The sequence below is a fragment of the Pocillopora damicornis genome, chromosome 8 (assembly GCF_964200805.1).
Source record: "Pocillopora damicornis chromosome 8, jaPocDami1.2, whole genome shotgun sequence".
Classification (NCBI taxonomy): Eukaryota; Metazoa; Cnidaria; class Anthozoa; order Scleractinia; family Pocilloporidae; genus Pocillopora; species Pocillopora damicornis.
In genome coordinates this window covers 24175769-24197282 of record NC_142677.1, presented here as the reverse complement: position 1 = coordinate 24197282, position 21514 = coordinate 24175769, and the positions used below count along the sequence as shown (strand labels likewise).

Below are 21514 nucleotides of genomic sequence, written 5' to 3'. Positions count from 1 at the left end.
CCGAAACCATTTGATTGTAAGCTTCCAGATTGCGAAAGGCTTTAAATTGCTTTTGCGTGTAAAAGCTGGTCTCAAGAACCAAATAACAGAGTAAATCTGTCGATTCAACCGGCGGAAGACAGTCAGGTTCGAAGTGTTTCCCCTCTATCAAGGCAGGATCGATTCCAATCGTCGAGATTTTCTTAACGTAGCGCTCTCTGACTTTCCCATCCAGCTTTTTAGCGTAATCAATCAGACAGTGGAATTTGAACAACATTGTCAGGATCAGACGAAGAATTTTTTTTTTCCTCGGAAGCCATAATTTTCGACTGTGAACTGAGAAGAATTATAACTTTGGACTCTGTTTGCATATATTTCTTACTGAAACACGTGACTCGGATGTGCACCAACATGGCGGAAATTATTTCTGTGACGTCACGTGAAAACGATCTATACACCACTTTTCATGCATTCTTCAACTAATCTTGGGTGCCTGGAGCAAGAGCCGCTAATGTTTCATATAAACGACAGCCTGAAAGCTTTTATCTCAATAAATTAACGTTACAAGACTTAAAAGCAGTGGGCATCTCAAAATATTTTATTACAATTCTTTTGGAATGTATATATTACTTTTTTTTGTAAAAATATCTCTCGGTGATCAATATAATATACTATCAGAGTGTTTATGGATGAGATAATCAAAAGCGTATGTAGTTATTTGCGTTTGGTAAGTACATCACGAAAATACTAGTAAATACGATATTTGGAATCTTAAGAAGGTCATATTAGTTAAGATAAGACAACATATCGATTTCAATTATATAATCAAAATATAGTAACGTGTTTAAACGTGACCGGTTTACCAGTCAGAATATGACATTAGTGACTGTCACCATACAATCAGTTGCTCAAATAACCCACGAATTGTTTCAGAAATTCACTTAGGGTAGCTCTAGACCAGTTGGGTTACTTCCCGAGGGGTTCTTAGAGGAGACACGCCACGCCTTAAATTTTAAAGTTGTTGGTCAGTGACAATGTTACTCATCAATATCCCAACTTGCTCATTTAGGCTGTTTTAATATTCAACCAATCTCCTATATCATAGCCTTTGCTACCCTTGACGACACTTTTTCACGTCAAAAACAAACGAAAAAAGTATAATGAAGTAACGCCTTTGAGAACCCTCTGAGCGCGTGTTGAATAAAAAATCGAAGGCAAGTTAAAAATCTTCAGTTAGGTTGTTTGAGTGTCTGACTGACAGTCCAGTGAATGCCACAGTGATATTTGAACCGTCTGAAAATAGATATACCATATGCAGTTCACATACAGCGCACAGTTAACTCGTTTGACTTAAAATCACAACTGTCTGCTCAGATTCAAATCCAGACTTTGGGTGCAATTTGGAATGGTCACGACTGTTCAGAGGCAACTGCTTGTTCACCCATTTATTTTGAATCAAAAAATATATTTTCATCTAAAACAATGTAGATTCGTCTGCGTTTGATAATTAAGGATGGTAGATTTGCCTTATCACAGAAGAGCAAAGAAATAGAAAAGAATTGAGATTCACATCGCTGAGATTCATTGCCAGTGTAATGATCCCGATCAGCTTCTAAACACATTATTGCTAATATTTCGGTATATTTATGTGTCAGTAAAAACGCTAACGTATTTGTGCGTAGTGTTCTTATATCTGGAGTATATAGATTTCGCTGGAGTCCATCTTTGAATAGAACCATTGAATTAATCAATAAACTATGCACACAGTTCATTTTAATTCCAGGAAATGTAAAAACTTCCTCTCCTCAGTAGTTGATTGAAACAGTTTCCGATTTCAAACCTGAAGAACAGTAACAAATAGTCCAGTTAAAAGTGAAGTTCTCACCATACTATACTTACGTTCACACCTGGACATACAAATTTCATGGAAAAAAAAAAAAAAGACAAAGACAATACAAACCAAAGAAACAAACAACGAAACGAGGCTTGATGTGCTCAATCTCTGGTGGGAAACTCTAAGGAAATAATTCAAGGACCAGAGGAAAATGAATGCCATTCAAATTATTCTTTACGGAAACTGGCACAAGTTTTAGCTTGTGACCTGCACTTCACTAAAATGACAACACCCTTCAGTTTGCTCTGTTTTTCTGTGCCTTTTCCATAAAAACAACAAAGAAGTAGAGAATAGCGAGAAAGGCTGCAAAGGAGAACAAAAACAATAGAAGTGGTGGCCTCAATGTAAAGCAACGCTAAGGTGTTGGCGTCAATTTAAAGGACACGACAACAGAAAGACCTAGCGAGACTGCTGTAAGTCTTGGGCCATACTCTAACAAGACCACTAAAAGGTGGCAGATAGGTAGATATCATGACCAGAAAACAAGACTGGAGCCAGGTTGATGCAAGACTGCAAGGACACTGCAGGACTGCTGCAAGACAGAACATAATTGATACCAAAGCATGTCTGTAACCACATTGCAGTGGGACAGAAGAAATTTTGAGAGATAGAATCGAAACTAAAGACTACAAAACTGCAACCAGACTGTGTCAAGAAGGGCTGCTGTAAGACATACACAAGACTGCAGCAAGTCTGAACCCAGAAGTCAACAAGAAAGTAAGACAGCAGCAAAATGAGAATGAGAAGGCAACCAGTCTGAAGCTAGAGTGCAAAAAGACAAGAGTAAGACTACAGCAAGTCTGCAACCAGACTGCAAGACAGTAGCAAGAGAGAAATCAGACTTCAACAAGGCTATCACCACACTGTAGCCAAGCTGCACCACAACAGAGGTAGGACTTCTGACACCCCAAAGGAAAATTAGGGAAAGATTGGTTTAAAAAAAGTACCATTAGCTGTTTGTCACCCTCACCTTTTTTTAAGACATGCAAAAGGATAACAGGATGTCATGACTATGAAACAAGGTTACTTGTCAGAGAAGGAATACACATCAAGAAAACAGCTGAAAATTTGTCATTAATAATAATAATTAAAAAACGTAGATTCCACCAAAGACATGCAGACAAGCCTTTTATGGGAATGACAGGCTCAATAACTACAGCAGTTCCTTTAAAAACCACAATGACACAGAGGGAAGAGGATGGAGGAGGAGGAGGAGGAGGAGGAGGAGGAGGAGGAGGAGGAGGAGGAGGAGGAGGAGGAGGAGGAGGAGGAGGAGGAGGAGGAGGAGGAGGAGGAGGAGGAGGAGGAGGAGGAGGAGGAGGAGGAGGAGGAGGAGGAGGAGGAGGAGGAGGAGGAGGAGGAGGAGGAGGAGGAGGAGGAGGAGGAGGAGGAGGAGGAGGAGGAGGAGGAGGAGGAGGAGGAGGAGGAGGAGGAGGAGGAGGAGGAGGAGGAGGAGGAGGAGGAGGAGGAGGAGGAGGAGGAGGAGGAGGAGGAGGAGGAGGAGGAGGAGGAGGAGGAGGAGGAGGAGGAGGAGGAGGAGGAGGAGGAGGAGGAGGAGGAGGAGGAGGAGGAGGAGGAGGAGGAGGAGGAGGAGGAGGAGGAGGAGGAGGAGGAGGAGGAGGAGGAGGAGGAGGAGGAGGAGGAGGAGGAGGAGGAGGAGGAGGAGGAGGAGGAGGAGGAGGAGGAGGAGGAGGAGGAGGAGGAGGAGGAGGAGGAGGAGGAGGAGGAGGAGGAGGAGGAGGAGGAGGAGGAGGAGAAGATAGAAAGGGTTGTGGTTGCCAAGACAATGGCAATCAAGTGGCAGTTGAATGAAATCTAGTTTTGGTTATCCAATGGCACCACTAGTAAAAGTTAAAAGAATGTTACAATCGAACAAGTTTAGTCTCAAAATTAGATCTTTATTGTTACAATCAATAACCACATGACTTCACAACACAGAGAAATAAACAGAATTTCTAACGCACACTTAACATGAAAGCCAAATATCAACAATGTCACAGAATTTCACTGTACAGCATATAACATTGTATAACTGATGACACTATGAATTAACATGCATATTTCACTTTATCTTCATTGATTAAATTGTTACCCTATCCAGCTATATTATAATTACATTTATCCTCATCATTTATAACAAACCAACAAAACAAAATTCACTCCACATACAACACAACATAACACACCAGTTACAGAACAATGACACTATGAATTGTCTGTATAATAACTTTCTCCATCACAGACACCATACATAACCCTTTCAGCAACACCAGATATTATTACAGTCAAATGCAAAACAACATTTTTACTAATTCAACTAGTATAACCAGTAATAAAGATTTGCATACAAAATATGATGCACATATTTTATGTCTATTACATCATCTACATGTACACTCAGAATCTTTGCTTCAATTTTATGAATGGTAAGAAAATTAAAAACAAAAGTCTGTCTTCAAAAAAGAGTAAACAGACAAAGAGCAATATAGAACCTTTCTGTTAAATAAACCATTGCTTGAATGAAAAGGGCCAGTAGTTATGTTGGAAAGGTACAGCAGAATGAAGACAACTGAACAGCAGAAAATGAGTCTAAATACTAAATGATAGAAATCTTTCACTCACTTAAGCTAAATTAGTTTGCCAGGTAAAATCAATAAGTGGTTTAAATGTATGCATAGAATGATGCAATTTGTTTTACTCCTTAAGAATTTTATTTGTACGTGTCATCTATCTTGCTTTAGCTTTTTATACATAAGCAATTAGAAAGGGAAAAAATGCAAGTGTAGCTGAAAGGGCAGTCTAGTGACATACATTGACAACACTACAACATATAAATTTCAGTATATATTACATTATTAAATCTGATAATTTCTCTTCAAACATACAGAAATATATTAGGATCATTTGTTACAAAACTCATTTTTTGCAATAGACACTAATCAATTAGTCCATAGTCAAGTGCAGACCGCAGGCACAACACAAAGAACTTTAGCAGTTTCTCCAGGCTTTACATTTAGCCTGGTTATTAGTTGGTCTTCTGCAGAATTAGTCTAGTAAGAAAGAGAAGTTATGTGTTAGTATCAATTACTTTACGTTAAATAGCAATGATGGAAAGACTGCTCATGTCCACATATTTTACTCTCATATAGTCATTAATGCAAGCTTGTTAGATGAGGGAAGAAAAATTCTGTTTAAATTTACAAGGATAATACTAGTAAAGCTGTCTTCCATACAAGGTTTCATGAATGGAATTACAATTCAATGTACATTTTGCTTCATGATATAAGTATATGAACTCAGGATAAAAGTTTTAGCAGTAATTACAATATGAAATTACTGACTCTTCCTATCAATTTATGAAAACTGTACTTAAAACCATTTAAACTCCAAGGAAGAAACACCTGTGAGTTTTTGTAAGGTGTAAGGAGCGATCAGACTGACACTGCTTGAAAGATGATAGTGCAATTCATCAAATAATAATAGAGTCCTTAAAATTTTATTGTTTCAAACAGGTTCTACCTGAAGTAAGAATGATTTTATCAATGGCTAACTTACTTCATCTTTGGTAAGGATGTTCCCGTATAGGTCTCCGTGGTTTAACTGCACCTAAATATTGATGAAAACATTACCAACTTTACTGTTATTAATGTTGATCATTTGTTCTCAATGTCAAAAGATACGTTATGGACCATGGGCAATACTTTTGTGTCTAGTGATCCTTTGCTTTTTCTATTTATGATGCACTTACAGTTAATATTCCTGATTTCATTTTTCTGGCTCACCTCCAAACGATACTCTTTTGTGGGTCATTGTGTCAGGCTTGTTAGTAAACTTGTTAAGTCAGACTCACCAAGGATGGAAGTTTCCAGTCCATAGTCAAAAATGGTTCCTGGTCTGGTTGCATATGATGCAAATTCCAGTCCTGAAAGGCTGGCAGGGTATGCACTTGGAACTGAGAAAAAATAAACAAATTGTCACTGACTGTATTCCACTACAACTCTTGTTTTAGCTCAGGTTGTGAGATTTAATCATCTGCAGCCCATAACTTCAAACTTCACCCCATTTAAGTCAAGAGTAACTAACAAACCTTCCCTACTGATATTCAAGGTATAGAAACTTCTGTCTGAGCTGATATACCCTATAAAATATTTGAATTTTCACTGCATAAAATTACAACCAAACATGGAATGAAGCATTGACAACACCACATACCAGGAGGTCTTGCAAACCCATATCCAGCTAAGGCAGGTGGAAGAGGCATCCCCAGAAGACCATTGTGTATAACTGGAGTATTGCCTACACAAATAGTATCTTCCGGTGAAAAAAAGCATCCTAGAAGTCACAAGCAGGCTATAAACAAACCATCAAGATTTGTTCCCAATGCACGAAGCTTAACTTGTTAAAAGTTGCTATTTGACAGCCTAAAATCATCACCTAAATATTTGATGAAATAAAATCTTGGTTTTCCCTTAGTAGGACAGTATGTTCAATATTATATGGTGTCAGTCTGCTAAAGAAACAACTTATGCAGCTAGTTAAGAACCAAATTATTTTCCACTTGCCATGGCAACCAAAACTAAAGCAGCAGAGAGCAAACCCCAAATCTTACTGTAAGCAAATTTTTCATAACAATTGCTGATATGGTTTGAAAAGCTGTGACTTTAGTCTAATCAATCCTCAAAGAGCAAAAGGAAAAAGGACAGCTAATATTAAATATGAACATTTAGACTTGCTCTTTTAATTTTGTTGACAAACCTGCTTGTTCCCTCAAAGTGCCATTCATTAATGCCAGGTCTTTCAACTGTTTCTTTTTTAATTCATCTTCTCCCTCATCCTAAAAGGAAATCATAATTGATGATATGTAGAAGGTTGCCATTTATAAATGGCCTTCTAGTGGCAAGAAAACACAAAGCCAAGCCAACATACCACAGGTTGAAGAAGATCTTTGGCTTTTTCAACAGCTTTTGCAAGTCTCAACTTTGCTCTCTCCTCTGTATCTTCCACTGATATGAGCACGTGCAGATCCTCCTCTAAGTGTTCATAGTTTGGTTGGCCCCGTTTCTCTTCTTCCTGCATGTATAAAGAGGATTTATCCCACGTCATCCTTGAATTCACTATTTTGACAGATATTTGAGACTCCTTTGTACATGTGACAAAACTAACCAATTTTTTATCTTTCATAGAACCTTTTCCTCTGACTAACAGTTTGCATCCAGTAGAAGATTCAACTTCTCTTAAAGTCATTCCCCGTGGGCCGATTACTCTACCAACAAAATTAAACTGCAAAAAGAGATCAAAACAAATTAAAACCTTAGAGGTGTGCATCTAAGTGCATATGACTGGATTCAAAATACATGTGCTTTAACATTAGCACATCTAAGGTTTGATTAATTACTGACATAACATTAAATTTGAAAGACAAGGCAATTTTCTGAAATCTGCAACATAAATCTAAAATACCACATAATGAAATTTTATAGAATTGAATGTCATTTAATGGTTCATTCAGGTAGCAGCATACACTAGGTAATCTACAAGAACTACAAAACTAAATAGAAGCTTTTTCTAAAGGAAATGCAAAAATAGAAAGTGAAACAAGAGCAGAGTGAACTTTACCTTTGGGTATTCTTTGACTGGGGCATAGACCTTTTCTGACAATTTTACTCTAGGCCCTGAAGAAGCTGGAAGTTGAAGTTCCCCAAACACTCCGTCTGGTTCATTCTTGATCACTCCATGGAAGAGCTCATTTCTAACTCTGCTTATTTCTGTACAGGGAAGAAAGTGTTTTGTTTCAACCACACAACACAACTGTTTATTTAAAAGATATTTAACTTGTTTTAGTACTTATTGTGAGAAGAAAGCCAAGTTAGAGGAGAGCTGATTGGGAAATAAACAGCAAATAACATGCTAACAACACTCTGCTTTTCCCCATAAACACTGAATGTCTTTCTTCTCATTTGAGCCATCCACATCATTTGAAAGGTGAAAAGATGCTCATTGAAGTCACATTCTGACTGCATTTCCAAGTGATCAAAGTTATGGATAGTACACAGACATCAAAATGTCAATCAACCTGCCTAAAGCCTAGACTGACATTCACTATCACAAGATAAGACTTATAACAATGCTACTGAAAATAGAGTTCTGGCAAAAAGAACAAAATAAGAGAGATGGTAAGTTTTGAGCTCTGTAAAGAAATAGAGAATGATGTTTCTTCATCTTCTCACCAGCACAGGACAAAGAAAAAAATTCTGAGTCCCCATGACGAAATGAACCTCAGAGCTTTGGATTCTGTGCTCTTGTTGAGAACAAAACTCAGTGTTAAAATTGTTTCATTTATAATAGTTTAAGACCCCTAATGCATTTACTCCTACATAGTACAAACAAGAGCTTTGAATTATTTAGCCTTTTCATGGAATAAAATAAGGAGAAATTTGTGTATATTGTTACACTTTCAATCTAGATGTGACTTTTCAGGAAGGTAGAGATCATATGATTCCTACACCTTACTTTCTTAAAACAAACTAACAATGATTGCCATCCAGTGATTTAATGCCTGTTCCTTAACACACTATGAAAAAACATCAAATTCCCACATAGGGTGTCCATGACAACTCATTTAAAAGACTACTGTGAATACAACTTATCATTTCTGTAAAGAGAGAAGTGAATGAAAAGACAAAAATCAATTTAGGTTCCTGATCTTGAAAGCAAAAACAGCATTTTAGTTTAGTTTTGGATATCAAACCTTAGTACAAAAAATGAGCAGGTAATAAAGCCTTTAAAAATATACATGAATTCTTTCAACAACTTCATTCCAATCTGAAACAAATTCACCTACAGATAATAGTTACCTCAGACCAAAAGCAATTATGGTAGTTTACAAAACATCATTCTTGTTTATCTATTAATGATGCCAACTACAGAAAAATATTCATAAGAAAAGGCAAAGTTGATAACAAACAAATAAAAACAACTCCTTCAAGATTCTTACTATTTTTTGGTAAACAACTTCTACATTGCATCCAAAACTGCTGAAACAGAATCTCAAGGTTTCAATTAAAAAGGATATGTTTACAAAGCCTAAATTAAATTTAGGAAAGTGGTCAACAGGCATTGGGGGAACATTAAAAAGATTTCATGATTGTTGACAGAAAGTAAAAAAGACAGGAAAAGAGCTGAAAATTGATGCTTTTGATTTATTTGCTTTCCTACCAATAAATCCTGACAAACACGACAACGATTTTAGTTTCTGAAGGCTGTGAAATACAGCATGAGTCGTGACAAAAATATCCATGTCAGTGCCCTCTTTCAATTCAACGAAAATTGCACCCAGCTAAAAAAAACCACATTTGAAATAAAATGCTCAAAACCACAAATATCCTATTTTTCATCTGAAAAGCTCCTCTTAATTTTTGGTTGGACATGTCCGATTGCCAAGTTATAATTGTAATTATTTAGATTTGCTCTGTTTGGTCAGAATACGTGTCATGAAAAGCATCTGTCCCTAATCAAGATAAAGATCATTATTACACAAATTTCCACAAAGCAAGTTCCTGGGGGTGAATTCCTCGAGAGCCACAAAACGAAACAATTGAACTGGCTTCAACAAACGCTAAGAAAAATTCTAGGCACACCCCGAATACAACCATTTATGTCCATTAAATCGTACTACATGGTCGAGCGCTCGCTGATAAATAAATCTCAGCTAAATCAGAACAAGCCATCAAATTTTCACAGTTATTTGACCCCGTCAAATTAGAAACGAGACGAATTCCAAGCGTGACGATTTTCCTTCAAAGATAACATGTAATTTCATGGACCGTCAAGCGTTTCAAATGTTGAAACTGCTTCACAAAAGACTTTTCCAAGTAAAAGCTAATGTTTAAGCTTGTTTACATACAAGAATAACAACAAAACACGGTTGCAGCGAACTAACAAAAGTAACCAGTTTAATAAAGCCTGCACGATCGGTCTCCTGACGGCCTCGTGAATACTCTAAATCGTATCTCCCTCTTAGTTGTGAGTTTATTTAGTTTCGGTTTATGCAAAATCGTGGGCCAGTACATAATAAAACAAGAGCAAGCGAGTTATCAAAAAAGTGTGGCTTTCATATTACCAAATAAAATATTCATACATCCCACTGGGTGGAAAGAAATCTAGTTGAATGTAATAGAATACGAGTTAATGAAACAGAAAATCACAACAAGTTTGTTCACAATACAAGCAACCGAGATTCCAGTGTGCAAGTTTTAAGGGGGTAATAAATACATCTTTAACATAAGAAATCCTTCCAAAACTCTGCAGACAGACGAGAGCGCGCGGACCAACAAAGACGCATACTATAGATTAGTTTTGAAGGCAACTGCAAAGAGCGCGTCGACCGACCCAATGCTCATTTTTCAATTTCAGCTTAACTAAATCTTTCCTAGGTACTAAGCAAAATGTCATATGTCCAACAAACCTGAAGTTGATCTCTTGTATTCCCTGGTGTGTCAGTGATGCTAACCTAAAACACGATCGTTGTTCGGTAAACACTGGAAATGGTGTCCGGATGTCGGGCAAACAAATGGAAGATTTATGCTCCACGCTCGCTGGCCGCGATCGATTACATTTTTCGTCGCCGCGTTTTTCGCTTTAAATCGCGTTAGAACAAACTCTACTTCTGAAATGAATTAGATATTACCTCGCGAAGTTACATTTTTTTCTTCTGGGGATTATTTATGTTCATTTACCGATTATTTATAATAACTGCAGTTATTATTATATTAAATTTGAAGTTAACTTGGCGCAACACTGTACCTTGATCCAGCAATCTTTCGGCGTGAAGAAATATCTTGGGCATTTTCGATACCGTTGTTTTGTCGCTGAGAAGTTCATTAAGATATTCAGGAGAAGCGACAGAACAAGACATTGTTGCTGTTATGGGTTAGTAGAACGTAAAAGGAAAACACATAAAAAAGCAATAGCAGTTGTTCTACGCCTGAGCAAGTCTTGTGAACTTCGACATGTGCAACCAATGATTACTCGGCCAGGGAATTGGGCTCTGTTACTCGACCCAAGCTCTTCAGCCAGGGACCTTCAGCCAGCGTCTAAGCTATATATAGTTATTGTCTTACATGACGGGGTTAAATGTGTTCCAATATGGCAGCACCGGCAGCTCCACCAAACTCAGAGAGTGATGAGGTTGACGAATTATTTTCACGGTTTATGTCCGAGGTACTGGTTAGTTTAATCCCTTGTACCAAATTTAATGTTTATTTCCACACCAAACTTTGTATACTTGCCTAAACTGAGACCCCAGGTTTTTGATTACGAAATCTATTGTTGATGTGGTCGCATGGGTTAGCATCTGTATTTGCTCCAAAGGAGAATTTTCATTTTGCAGTGCTAAGATGATAATCAGATAAAGTGCCCCTTTTCTTTCGTGTCAGTTATTTCTTCCTCGGAAACATGAAGAAATTTCTCGGCAGACGAGCGGCCATTTTGGAAAATAGTATGTTAATTTCGCGGGGCTATTTTGATAACGATAACATATAATGTAATCAACTACCAATCAAAATCATACTAACGCTGCGCCCTGATGGTTTGATAAATTTACCTCGGGGTCTTTCACAAGTCTGTACAATATGTAAAAGGTTATTTAGGCAAACCCTTTTTCAGTTGAATGTTTAACCTCCAGGTCAAAGAGATTGAGAAGCGAGATTCTGTTTTAACTGGACCACAGCAGATAGAGAGGCTGACAAGGCCTGGATCTACTTACTTCAATCTGAATCCTTATGAGGTAAAATGTAATTGAAGGTAATCTTGGATTGCAACGAAGATTGGTCAATTATTCCTGCCTAGAAATAAAAAGTTGAAGATTATCATTCAAAAATTGCCACATTATTACTTTCAATACTTGCAACTTACTTTCAGGTGATTATTTTAAATTTAATTCAATATGTCTTTTTGGTAATATACTCTTGATAAAACTAACTAATTTGAATCAGGATTTTATAGCTTTATGTAAAAAAAATTTGATTTAGTTTTTAGTATTTGATGATTTAGTGTACATTCACTTAAGATCAAATATAAATCCCTGCTACAGGTAAGGTACATGTAAACAAACTTATTTGTCCCCTTGAAATTTTGCAACAAATTTGCTGCTTCTTAAAACTTGAAAATCTTTGCTCACTTCTTCTGATTTTCCAGGTTCTCCAGCTACCTACTGATGCCAAAGAAGAAATAATAAGAAAACAATACAGAAAGGTCAGTTCTCAAAAAGCAGCTTAGTATTAAGTTCAACTAAAGTTTGCTATTATCCACAGAGTGCTCTCAAAAATGCTGAATCCTAAAAAGGACATGCTTTTAAGCTGCAGCTTCATTGCAGTTCTTTTTACACATAAGGGATTGACTTACCTCAACTAAAAGTGCATACTGATAACTGGAAAGAAAATGTTATAGAAGAGGTTTTCTGAAAATTTTCGGCTTATTTGTATGACTGTATGATAGGATATTTGTCTCCTTTGATTTTTCTTTATGACATTGATTATTATAATGATACTGGATAAATTTATTAAATTTATTTACCACAATCTAATCTTGTTTGAAATAAAGCTGTCATTCCTGGTCCATCCTGACAAGAACAGAGATGACTCAGACAGAGCCCAAAAAGCATTTGAAGGTATATTATACTGTTCAGTTGTAAGTTGGAAAATGACACTTTTATTGATTATCAAATTCACCATTTTGAATTTTACCAAAAGGCTTTGATTTAGTCTCAAAGTTTTCCTTAAATGCATTTGTCTATTGCAAGCACTCAGAGGGGTGCACCTTTTGGTTTGCAATTAGCAGGCATAGACTAGCAAGTGACAGATTTATGGGCAAATATTAAGAGTAGGGGTTGTGTCAGTGTCTAGAGAGTTAAACTGCTCCAAACCTCAGACTTCACAAGACTGATTGTCGTCAAGAATCACAGGAGAGTCTGTTGTCTTTGCAGTGAAATTGGCAAGTGTTCTTCTTTTGTGAGGATGATGTTAAACTCAAGGTGCTTTCTTCTAAATTTATTATGTAATGGATAGTAAGGGATGTTGGAAGAGCCCAAACTGCAGGGTTTCCATAAGTGGTTGGACACCAGGTGGAAATTGATTGTCTGTGATGTTGAATTTCCTGGCTTCCTTCAAAATTTCAATCAAAAGAAAGAGAGTCCCCTGGAATGACATGGCTACTGGTCAATAGGTTGTTTAAACATGTAAACCCAAGTTGGTCTATTCTTTTTTTAATCAAATTTTTCTCCAAAATGTGTTATTAATGGAACTATGTCAGTCATTTTTATCAAAATTGGTATTGTCACAGTAAAGGTAGAAGTCAGCTGAAAGAACTTGAGAAAATCTCAAATGTTCTTGGTCTCACATCTTGAGAATGCTAGAAAGCTTGCACAAAGTTGAGGAGAAATTCAAAATGGTGGTTGCCATCTAACATGCTGAAGTAAAAAGCACTCTTCAGTGGTAGTCTATTTAAATCAATTAATCAGTCCAACTTTATTTATCGAGGGTAGCATGAAACTGTTACAATACTGATAAGCTTGTGGCACTCCTATATCAAATAATTATATCCCATGTATATACTAAAAATACCCTATATATGTATAAATATATATGGTAAAATAAATTGGCAATGCTAATTTACTTTAAATTGATGAATGTCCGTATTCAAATGGCAAAAGTAGTCATTTAGGTATTTACATAGATCTGAATTTGAATTTGACATCTTAATTTTGTCTTTAACACTAGTTGGAAATGAATTCCAAAGTTTTGCATTACTTACTGAGAATTTCCAACCACCCTCAGTTTCCCTATTAAATCTCTTACAGACAAGGTTCCATTCTCTGTATCAACTTTTCCTATGATGTTTATCTGAATTCCTGATAATTAAACTGTTCATATATTGAGGGCAATTACCTACTAGGCTCTTATGAATGAGTAAACAATTATTTATTTTTGCGTCATCTTAAAATGGAAGCCATCCAAATCTAGGAAAGAGCTTAATACTATTGTCTCTGGTGTCTGCTTTTAATATAACACGAGCTGCACATTTTTGTAGCTTTAGGACTTTGGTGAGATTATCCATAGAACAAGAAGTCCATACAGTAGAGCCATACATCATTACTTGATTGATTAATGAGTTGTAGTATTAGATCCTCTGCTCAATTGGCAAAAATTGTCTAATTTTCTTTAATATGGCAATTCATTGTGACAGTCTTTTGCAAAGTTCATTGACATGGTCATCAAAGCTAAGTTTGTCATCAATAAGACACCTAGAAGCTTTCGACACTCAACTTGTATCAGCTGTTTCCCATTCACTTGAATTGAGAGTTTGTTTTCCATACATTTGCATAGCCTCTTTCCAGTTACAAACATGCAATTTGTTTTTGATTAATCCAGGATCATTTTGTTGTCATTAGAACTTTTTACAATTCCCTCCATGTCACTTTGCAAGTTTGTAGATGGCATGTCTGGTGTGTTGTTGACATCACATTAATGGCTCAAAGTTGGGTAAAAGTGAAGAACAGTTCCCAAAGATACTGTCGGCCGTCTGTTGGCCAACTGTCGGCTAAAGTTGGGCAACAGTCGACCAACTGTTGATTGACCGTCGGCTGACAGTTGGCCGACGGATGGCCAACAATCAGCCAACAGTTTTTGTAATGTTATAGACTAAAGTGTCGGCCAACAGTTGGCTAACAGTCAACCGCTTGTTGGTAACCTGTTGGTGACCTGTTGGTAATGTGTCAGTAAGTCGTGTGCTGAAATGATTGCAAACAGTTACTTATTTATCACTTCAATAACTACGTCAAGACAGGAAAAATTAATTGCGGAGAGATAGTTAGTATGCCTATTGCCGAACTTGCTTGCGTTGGCAGCAAAACATGCCCATATTGGTTCGATTTCATGAATCATTTTGAGTTACCTGCTCTTATCCAGAGTTTTCAAAGTGTTTTCACATTTTTGAGGTATACTTTAATATTTTAATTGTCATAATACACCACAAAAGGCAATGATCGCGACCTGTCACAAGAAAAGAAAGATTAGTCAGACATACATGAATTATTGTAAACTATGGTTTTGCAATGCATTATAGGGCAATTGAAAAACTTCCTTTTTGCTACCAAGTAAACAAGCCTATTTTAGTGTAAAAATACAAGTTAGGAAGTAGGTAAATACAAAAATTGATACATACGGTCTGGTTAACACTGTCGGCTGGCTGTTGGTAATGTGTTGGCCGACAGCTGGCCGACAGGTTACCGACAGCCAAACATGGGAGCTATTGTTCACTTTTACTCAAAGTTGTATCATCCACATATATGTCAATGGTAGAATGCTGTACCGTGGCTGGTAAATTGTTCACAAAGGCCAGAAACAACATTCTTGTGGTCAAGATCGAAGAGTAGCTGATCTATCAAATGTATTAGAGCTGTCTCAGTCAAGTGGGATTTTCTGAAACCAGATTGAAGTTTGTGCAGTTTATTGTAGCTCTTGATGTGACTATATAAAGATTTGCAAACATGTTTTTCATATACCTTAGATAGGATAGGTAGCACAGAAATGGGTCTGTTATTGTTTATGTTGTCCTTACTCCCTTGCTTTTTGAAGATCGGTGTTACTTAGCAACCTTCCACTTGGAGGGAAAGGTTGCTTTGTTAAGGCAATGGTTAATCAGCCTGCATAGTGGGCTTGATATGGCACTGGCTGTGATCTTTAACAGCTTTGCACTGATCTCATCGTCTCCTGTGGCTTTGTGTGGTGGAACTGACAGGAAAATCTCTACAACCCTTTTTGGTACAATGTGTGGAATCTTTAAAGCATTTCCACTCTGAGTTCCTTTACAATAATTTGAAGCAGCTATGTCTTCACTGATGTTTTGAGCATTGAACAAATCCATTGGTTGTTTAACAAAGAATTAGTTCAATTCATTGGCAATGCTTTCTTTGCCTTTCAAGTAGCCTCGCTCACACTTTATACATTCAATGCTATCTTTACTTGGGTACAATTCATGTGTTAAGCCTTTGATTAAATCCCAGAGTTTCTTAGAATTGTGCTTGTTTTCAGACATTTTCTTGTTAAAATAGGACTTATTACTTTCCCTTATTAGCTTTGATACATTGTTCCTTGAATGTTTATAATTCGACCAATCACTGTCTGACTGGCTATGCTTTGCTTTCATCAGTAGTTTATCCCTTTTTTTCATTTCTCGTTATATTTCACTTGTGAACCATTTAGGACGAACCTTTCTTTTCACCTTTTTACATTGTATAGGCAAGTGTTCATCTACCACATTCTCAAGTATTTTGTACCAAGCATTGATGAAAGCTGTGTCCCAGGGGGCTTCTTTTAATGCAGCATTAAGCTAAGCTTTTCTTTTTTCAAGTTTTTTACAATTTCTATAGGTCATCACAATATGCTCGTTTTCTTTGTTATTGTTTCTGTTATTGTCAAGTTTGTATGTTCTGGTATCAAAAATAGGCAAATGATCTGACATTCCCACTGTCATTGTGTATACATTGTTCATACGTTCTGGGTGACTGGCCCAAATGTGATCCAAATAAGTGCCTGACACTGGCCTGGTAATTGTGTTTACAAGCTGGACCATATGCAAATCACACAATATTTTCATAAGTGAATATTTTTTTAATTTGGCCGAGTTTGAAAAATCTACTTTGAGGTCACCCATTAAAACCATTTCTCTGTTTCTTAGTTGTATGTTTTTGATGTTCTTGCCTTATTTCTTATCATCCTTGACTTTATTAGAAGATGGCCTGTAAATACCTCCAATAAATGAGGAAGGCTTTGATTTATGGGAGCATACCCTCAGCCATAATTATTCTATATCAGAAACTTGAAAGTTAGACCTTTTTTTGACAAAGGTCGAGTTGGTTATGAAAGCCAGAATTCCATGGCCTTTTTTGCCAGCCCTGTCCTTTTAAAATAGTGCATAACCAGGAATATTGTAAAATGAGTCTGTTATTTTACTGGAACAAAACATTTCAGCAAGAAATAGAATATCAAGATCTTTGAGTTCCTTAAGAAACATGGTTTTTATCTCTTCAAACTTACTGTCAGTTAGATGCTGAATGTCCCGTGACATAGGTTTAATCCATGACTTGTAGGAACGGGACCGGATTTCTTTGAACATCACCAGACAATAAAAGACCAAGTAGTGATATATGCAAAGGCTTGTCGGGGAAGACATATTTGTAATGCAAAGGGTAGCTTGTAGGAGTACTGCATCTTTCGTTGACACCCAAGAAGGGCACAAATACGGAGAAATATCTGCCAAGGGTTTACTTAAACCACCATGTGCTGGTTTAAAGTTGTTGTGAACATGACTTCCATTTTGAAAGAAGAAATGTTGTTGCAAAAGCAGGACTATGATACGCAGTGCAATAGCCCTGACCATCAGCATTAGCACCATATTGTCATGTATAAATAGTGGAAAATAATATCTGGTTAATGTTGACAGAATATTAAATCAATCAGCTCAATAAGCTGTTAAATATAAAAGGTGAAAAACAGGGTTTTTATGATTCAAATTTGTGTATCAAAGATGGAAATTAAACAATGCAACTTAAGTGAATCACAAAATGTTTGTGATCTCACCCTGTGAGATTGCTCTGAAAACTTTACAAAAATGTTAGGGACTTAAGGGTACTTTCTCATTTACCATGTGATAACTTAACAGTTGTGGATCTTTTGAAAGCCAGTAACCCTAACCCTAACAATAACATATTTGTTACTGCCCCATATTTTCTCATGTGTCTCCTAAAATGAAAAAGTGTATTAACTAATAAGATATACAGATTTGACAAGTAAATGATTGATTATTTGCACTTGTCAACCCTTTGATGGGTGAATTAAGTCATCACTCTGTTATCTTAAGTATTGATACATGTTTGGGAACTGAAGCACGTTTCTGCTCCAAAATGCACAAAAATGCATCTGTAACTGACAAATTTCAAACTTTTTTCGGGAAGCACACATGCTGAGTACCTACAGTTGCTAGGGCAAGAACCATCAAGCCTTGTATAAGGTATGCCTGCATGCCAGATCCAGATACCTTGCTGCTCCATACATCAATGAAACTCCCACATACTTTTATCATTAACCGTTGGGGATGGCTTATGATGTCCAACCCAATCAGTTTGTTAGCTTAAAAACTGACATTTTATTGGCTGATAGAGCTCCAATGTAAACAAGCCTTTGGACTTTTTAAGTTTGACTTGAAGTATATCAGACCACCTGGTGAACTGTCAATGTTTGTACTTATTTATTCATCTGTTTTTCTACCCACATCTAATCACTCCAGCTGTCAGTAATGCTCATCAGTTACTTTTGGATAATGACAGAATGAAAAAGGTTCATGAAATTCTTGAAGAAGCACAAGCAATGGTCAAGGCTGATGTAAGTGACCTCTGTCTAGGAAATGGGAATGTTAGATATTCTTCATGTATCATTGTCTGGAAAGGCTGGAAATGATCACTTACAACAAAAACCCTAAAACTAATCTATGGGAAAATAAATTTTCAGTGTTGATACTAAATTAATCATGAAAATGACACAAAGACATGCAATATACATATATGTGCATCTCTGGGAGAATTCTTAGTGATTCAAATGTATGTGAGGACTGCTTTATGAGTGCAAAGTCCTGAATATTTCAATTGCCTGATAATATACAAACTTGTTAAGTGTTATTATCTTACTATAAAGTTTATAGTAAACATGATTATTGTGCAAAATAAATTTTTTAATTACAAATCATCATTGATTGTTGCTGTGAAATATTTGGCTTAGGCAGGCATGCTTCAAGTTTTCTTTGGTTATAATTTATATCTAGGGGCTATATCATCACTGATATGTGTTCTTAATTTTTTCTTTGTTCAATAAATCATATTACTCCAACTTTATTTTTTTTTCATGAATCGATGGAGGATGTAATGATGTAAGGGCATACTTCAAAAGTATATATTTTTGTGAACTGTGCAGCTAAACCAGGGTGTCCTATTTTAGCTTAAGGAAAAGAAAAAGCAAGCAAGGAAAGAGGGCAGAGAGAAGATTGAAGAAGAGGAAGATCCAGATAAGGTAAACAAACAATAATGTTCAGTTTATCAGGAATTTTACACATATGATCCTTTTGCATGGAGCAAGTTTGTGTTTTAATACTCACCACATGCATTGTAGAAGAAATATAAGTACTAGTCTATCTGAATCATTATTGTTGGAAGATTCTGTAATGGTTAAATAGTTTGTTTCAAGTTAAAACTGAAATATATATCCTGCTTGTTATCTTAAGTGTGATATTTCAATCAAGGAAGTGTTAATAGATGACATTCAGAAGTAGTTTGTTCGCCCAGTGTTGACCTTGTGCTTTTATGCACACCAAACTGTCTATGAATAAACCCAAATGAATAAAAAAATACATTGTAAAACTGAACTGAGAGTTAAGAAAATCTAAACTGTCCAAACTTTAATAGTTACAGCAAACAACTATTTTATTGACTTGACACTGAGAGCAAGAAATTGTACAAATGAAAACAATACAAATTCATACAGATCACGATTGTACAAACTAGTTTGTAGTCAGAAGGACAGTGTTGATAGCGACACTAATAAATCAAGAGATGATGTTTGTGGGCATAAATATGTTTTGGATGTGACTCAGTGTCATTTTAGATCTGACAAGGGCTTAAACATTTGTATGCCCACGAACATTAACTTAAGTCAAATATTATCACTTGGAAGGGATTGAGGAAATAATAGCTGGAAAAATACACAGTCTGAACAATCACAGGGGTATGTAAGCAGGCCAAAATACATTTTAGCTTGCAAAATACACTGCTATGCCTCACAAAGTGACAATAGTGTAGATTTGTGTCACTTTACATGGAGATTTGATGGTGATGATGATGATATCATGACAAGTAAATCCTGTATCTTTTATTGCAGTATAAAGATGATTGAATTAAAACCACAATGATTTCAATATACTTTTGTTTGTATTCTATCCATAGTTATCAAAACTAGTCCACTCCACAACTGTCAAACTGTTTGCTGATTATGAAATTAAGAGGAGGGCACAAGAGGAAAAAGATACTGAGCTGAGGTAAAACTACTGCAGGAGAAAATAGTAGAAAGCAAAGTGATTTGTCACTCTTTGAGATTTAGCATTCCAGTCAATTGGCTGTATTCCTGTTCATGTAGTCCAATGCTTTTGCAAGCATATAACTATATGCAGCCATAGCATCAATCCACTCTAATTGCATTTTTTAGCAAAACATTTTGTTCATAAACACGAGTTTGACCTTCATACAGGAAGCGACAACGTGAACAAGAGATAGCTGAAGAAGAAGCAACAAAGAAGAAGAAAGAGTGGGAAAAACAATGGGAGGTAAGTTCCCTTGAAAATAAGGCATATTCCAAAGTTCAAGTACAGCATAAGCTTTTCCTTTGAAATTAATATCCTTTTGGTGAAAATAAACTTAAGTGACAAGCCCTTTAGTTTGAAGCTGTTTGATGAGAGTTTTCCGAGTTATTTAAGAAACCTATATTCCCTTATCATGCTGTTTCAGCTTTGCAATAATTTTAGATTCGTTTGATTACAATTATTTACTCTAACTTTCATTTCCCTTTGAAAGGAAAGTCGCACAAACCGCGTAGATAGTTGGAGAACGTTTCAAGCTGGAGGGAAAAAGAAGAAAGAAAAGAGGGGTCGCACTGCTTTCAAACCACCTGCCCTTAGACCTGAGAAACGCTGAGCATCAGAGAGTGTTCTAAATCGCTAAAATTGCTGTATACATGTATCTCAGCACTCCCTGATTATTCTTTCAACTGTAAATATTTTTATACTCATTATCTGAAGCGTAATAAATTCTGACATGGTTATGTTGCATAGCTTCTTGATACATGAGATCTATGTTCGTTTTATTTGGTTATTACTATTTTGTTGCCATTCTTATTCTTCCTAGGACTCCTCTCTTCCAAACGCAATCGCTGCGTGAAACCAGTTTCCAACCAATTAAGTTAAACCGTTTGGGTACAAACCCTGCTAATTTAGCTGAGCAGACAGATATTGTTCAAGAGTCTCTTTGAACTTTTTACAAGAAAAGCTTGTTAAAACATCAGAATATCTTAACTCTCTCACCCCCATGGGAGACAAAAAAGTAATATCTAAGTTTAACACAGACGTGTAGAGAGAAAATATTAACCAAAGAGATGATCGTTTGACACCCAACAAAAAGAGCCACTGAATGCTTATTTAGATTTTGGGGGTGAAGGGTTAAAGCATTCCACAATTCCAGCCTTCTTCTGTTTAATTTAATTTCAAAAACAAGATACTCCAACGCTAACCTCAGGACCTACTCATCTGATCTACTAGTATGAACTTCTTCCTTTGAAGAAAGAAATCCGTAGAATTCACTTCTGGTTAACTGGGGTCTGTGGAGAGGATATTTATATTGACCTCATCACCGTTCGTACGTCGTAATCAGTTTTTCTCTTGATTCTACAGAGCCCCTGAAGTTTGTTTCGTTTGATATTTGCCAACATACTGAAACATAAATCGATATTAGCTTTGTTTCGGTTACGAAGGCCGCGATGGGACTGCACC

General features: G+C 36.4%; 2 protein-coding genes across 9 annotated transcripts; one reads left to right on the top strand and one right to left on the bottom strand.

The window, feature by feature from the left end:
• Positions 1-559: 559 nt before the first annotated feature.
• LOC113665564 (KH domain-containing RNA-binding protein QKI) lies at positions 560-10973 on the bottom strand. 8 transcript variants are annotated; one of them, XR_016179179.1, is made up of 10 exons: positions 10676-10963; positions 7490-7638; positions 7037-7153; positions 6800-6943; positions 6629-6707; positions 6086-6205; positions 5724-5825; positions 5429-5479; positions 1940-1994; positions 560-1819 (listed from the first exon to the last, which is right to left on the bottom strand). XR_016179179.1 is itself a non-coding variant. In XM_027181289.2 (9 exons), the coding sequence occupies exons 1-8, from the start codon at positions 10785-10787 to the stop codon at positions 5430-5432; spliced, it is 873 nt and encodes a 290-aa protein (XP_027037090.1). In that variant the 5' UTR covers positions 10788-10963; the 3' UTR covers positions 560-1819; position 5429. The 8 variants fall into 8 exon arrangements, 6 of the variants coding, with proteins under 6 accessions (XP_027037090.1, XP_089036714.1, XP_089036715.1 ...); XR_016179180.1 differs by having other exon boundaries at positions 6086-6169; XM_027181289.2 differs by lacking the exon at positions 1940-1994.
• LOC113665592 (dnaJ homolog subfamily C member 8) lies at positions 10930-20795 on the top strand. The gene is made up of 9 exons (XM_027181314.2): positions 10930-11092; positions 11556-11657; positions 12068-12124; positions 12473-12539; positions 18215-18309; positions 18919-18990; positions 19920-20011; positions 20221-20296; positions 20544-20795. Exons 1-9 carry the CDS (start codon positions 11006-11008, stop codon positions 20661-20663), a joined length of 768 nt encoding a protein of 255 aa, XP_027037115.2. The 5' UTR covers positions 10930-11005; the 3' UTR covers positions 20664-20795.
• Positions 20796-21514: the final 719 nt, after the last annotated feature.

Excerpts from the sequence above, each read along its gene's own strand:
- LOC113665564 (XM_027181289.2), bottom strand. The coding sequence starts at position 10,787 with ATGTCTTGTTCTGTCGCTTCTCCTGAATATCTTAATGAACTTCTCAGC. Across the intron at positions 6,708-6,799 it reads AAGATCTTCTTCAACCTGTG|GATGAGGGAGAAGATGAATT; the intron begins GTATGTTGGCTT and ends ATTTCCTTTTAG. Across the intron at positions 5,826-6,085 it reads TGGGTTTGCAAGACCTCCTG|TTCCAAGTGCATACCCTGCC; the intron begins GTATGTGGTGTT and ends ATTTTTTCTCAG.
- LOC113665592 (XM_027181314.2), top strand. The coding sequence starts at position 11,006 with ATGTGTTCCAATATGGCAGCACCGGCAGCTCCACCAAACTCAGAGAGT. Across the intron at positions 11,658-12,067 it reads TCAATCTGAATCCTTATGAG|GTTCTCCAGCTACCTACTGA; the intron begins GTAAAATGTAAT and ends CTGATTTTCCAG. Across the intron at positions 20,297-20,543 it reads AGTGGGAAAAACAATGGGAG|GAAAGTCGCACAAACCGCGT; the intron begins GTAAGTTCCCTT and ends TCCCTTTGAAAG.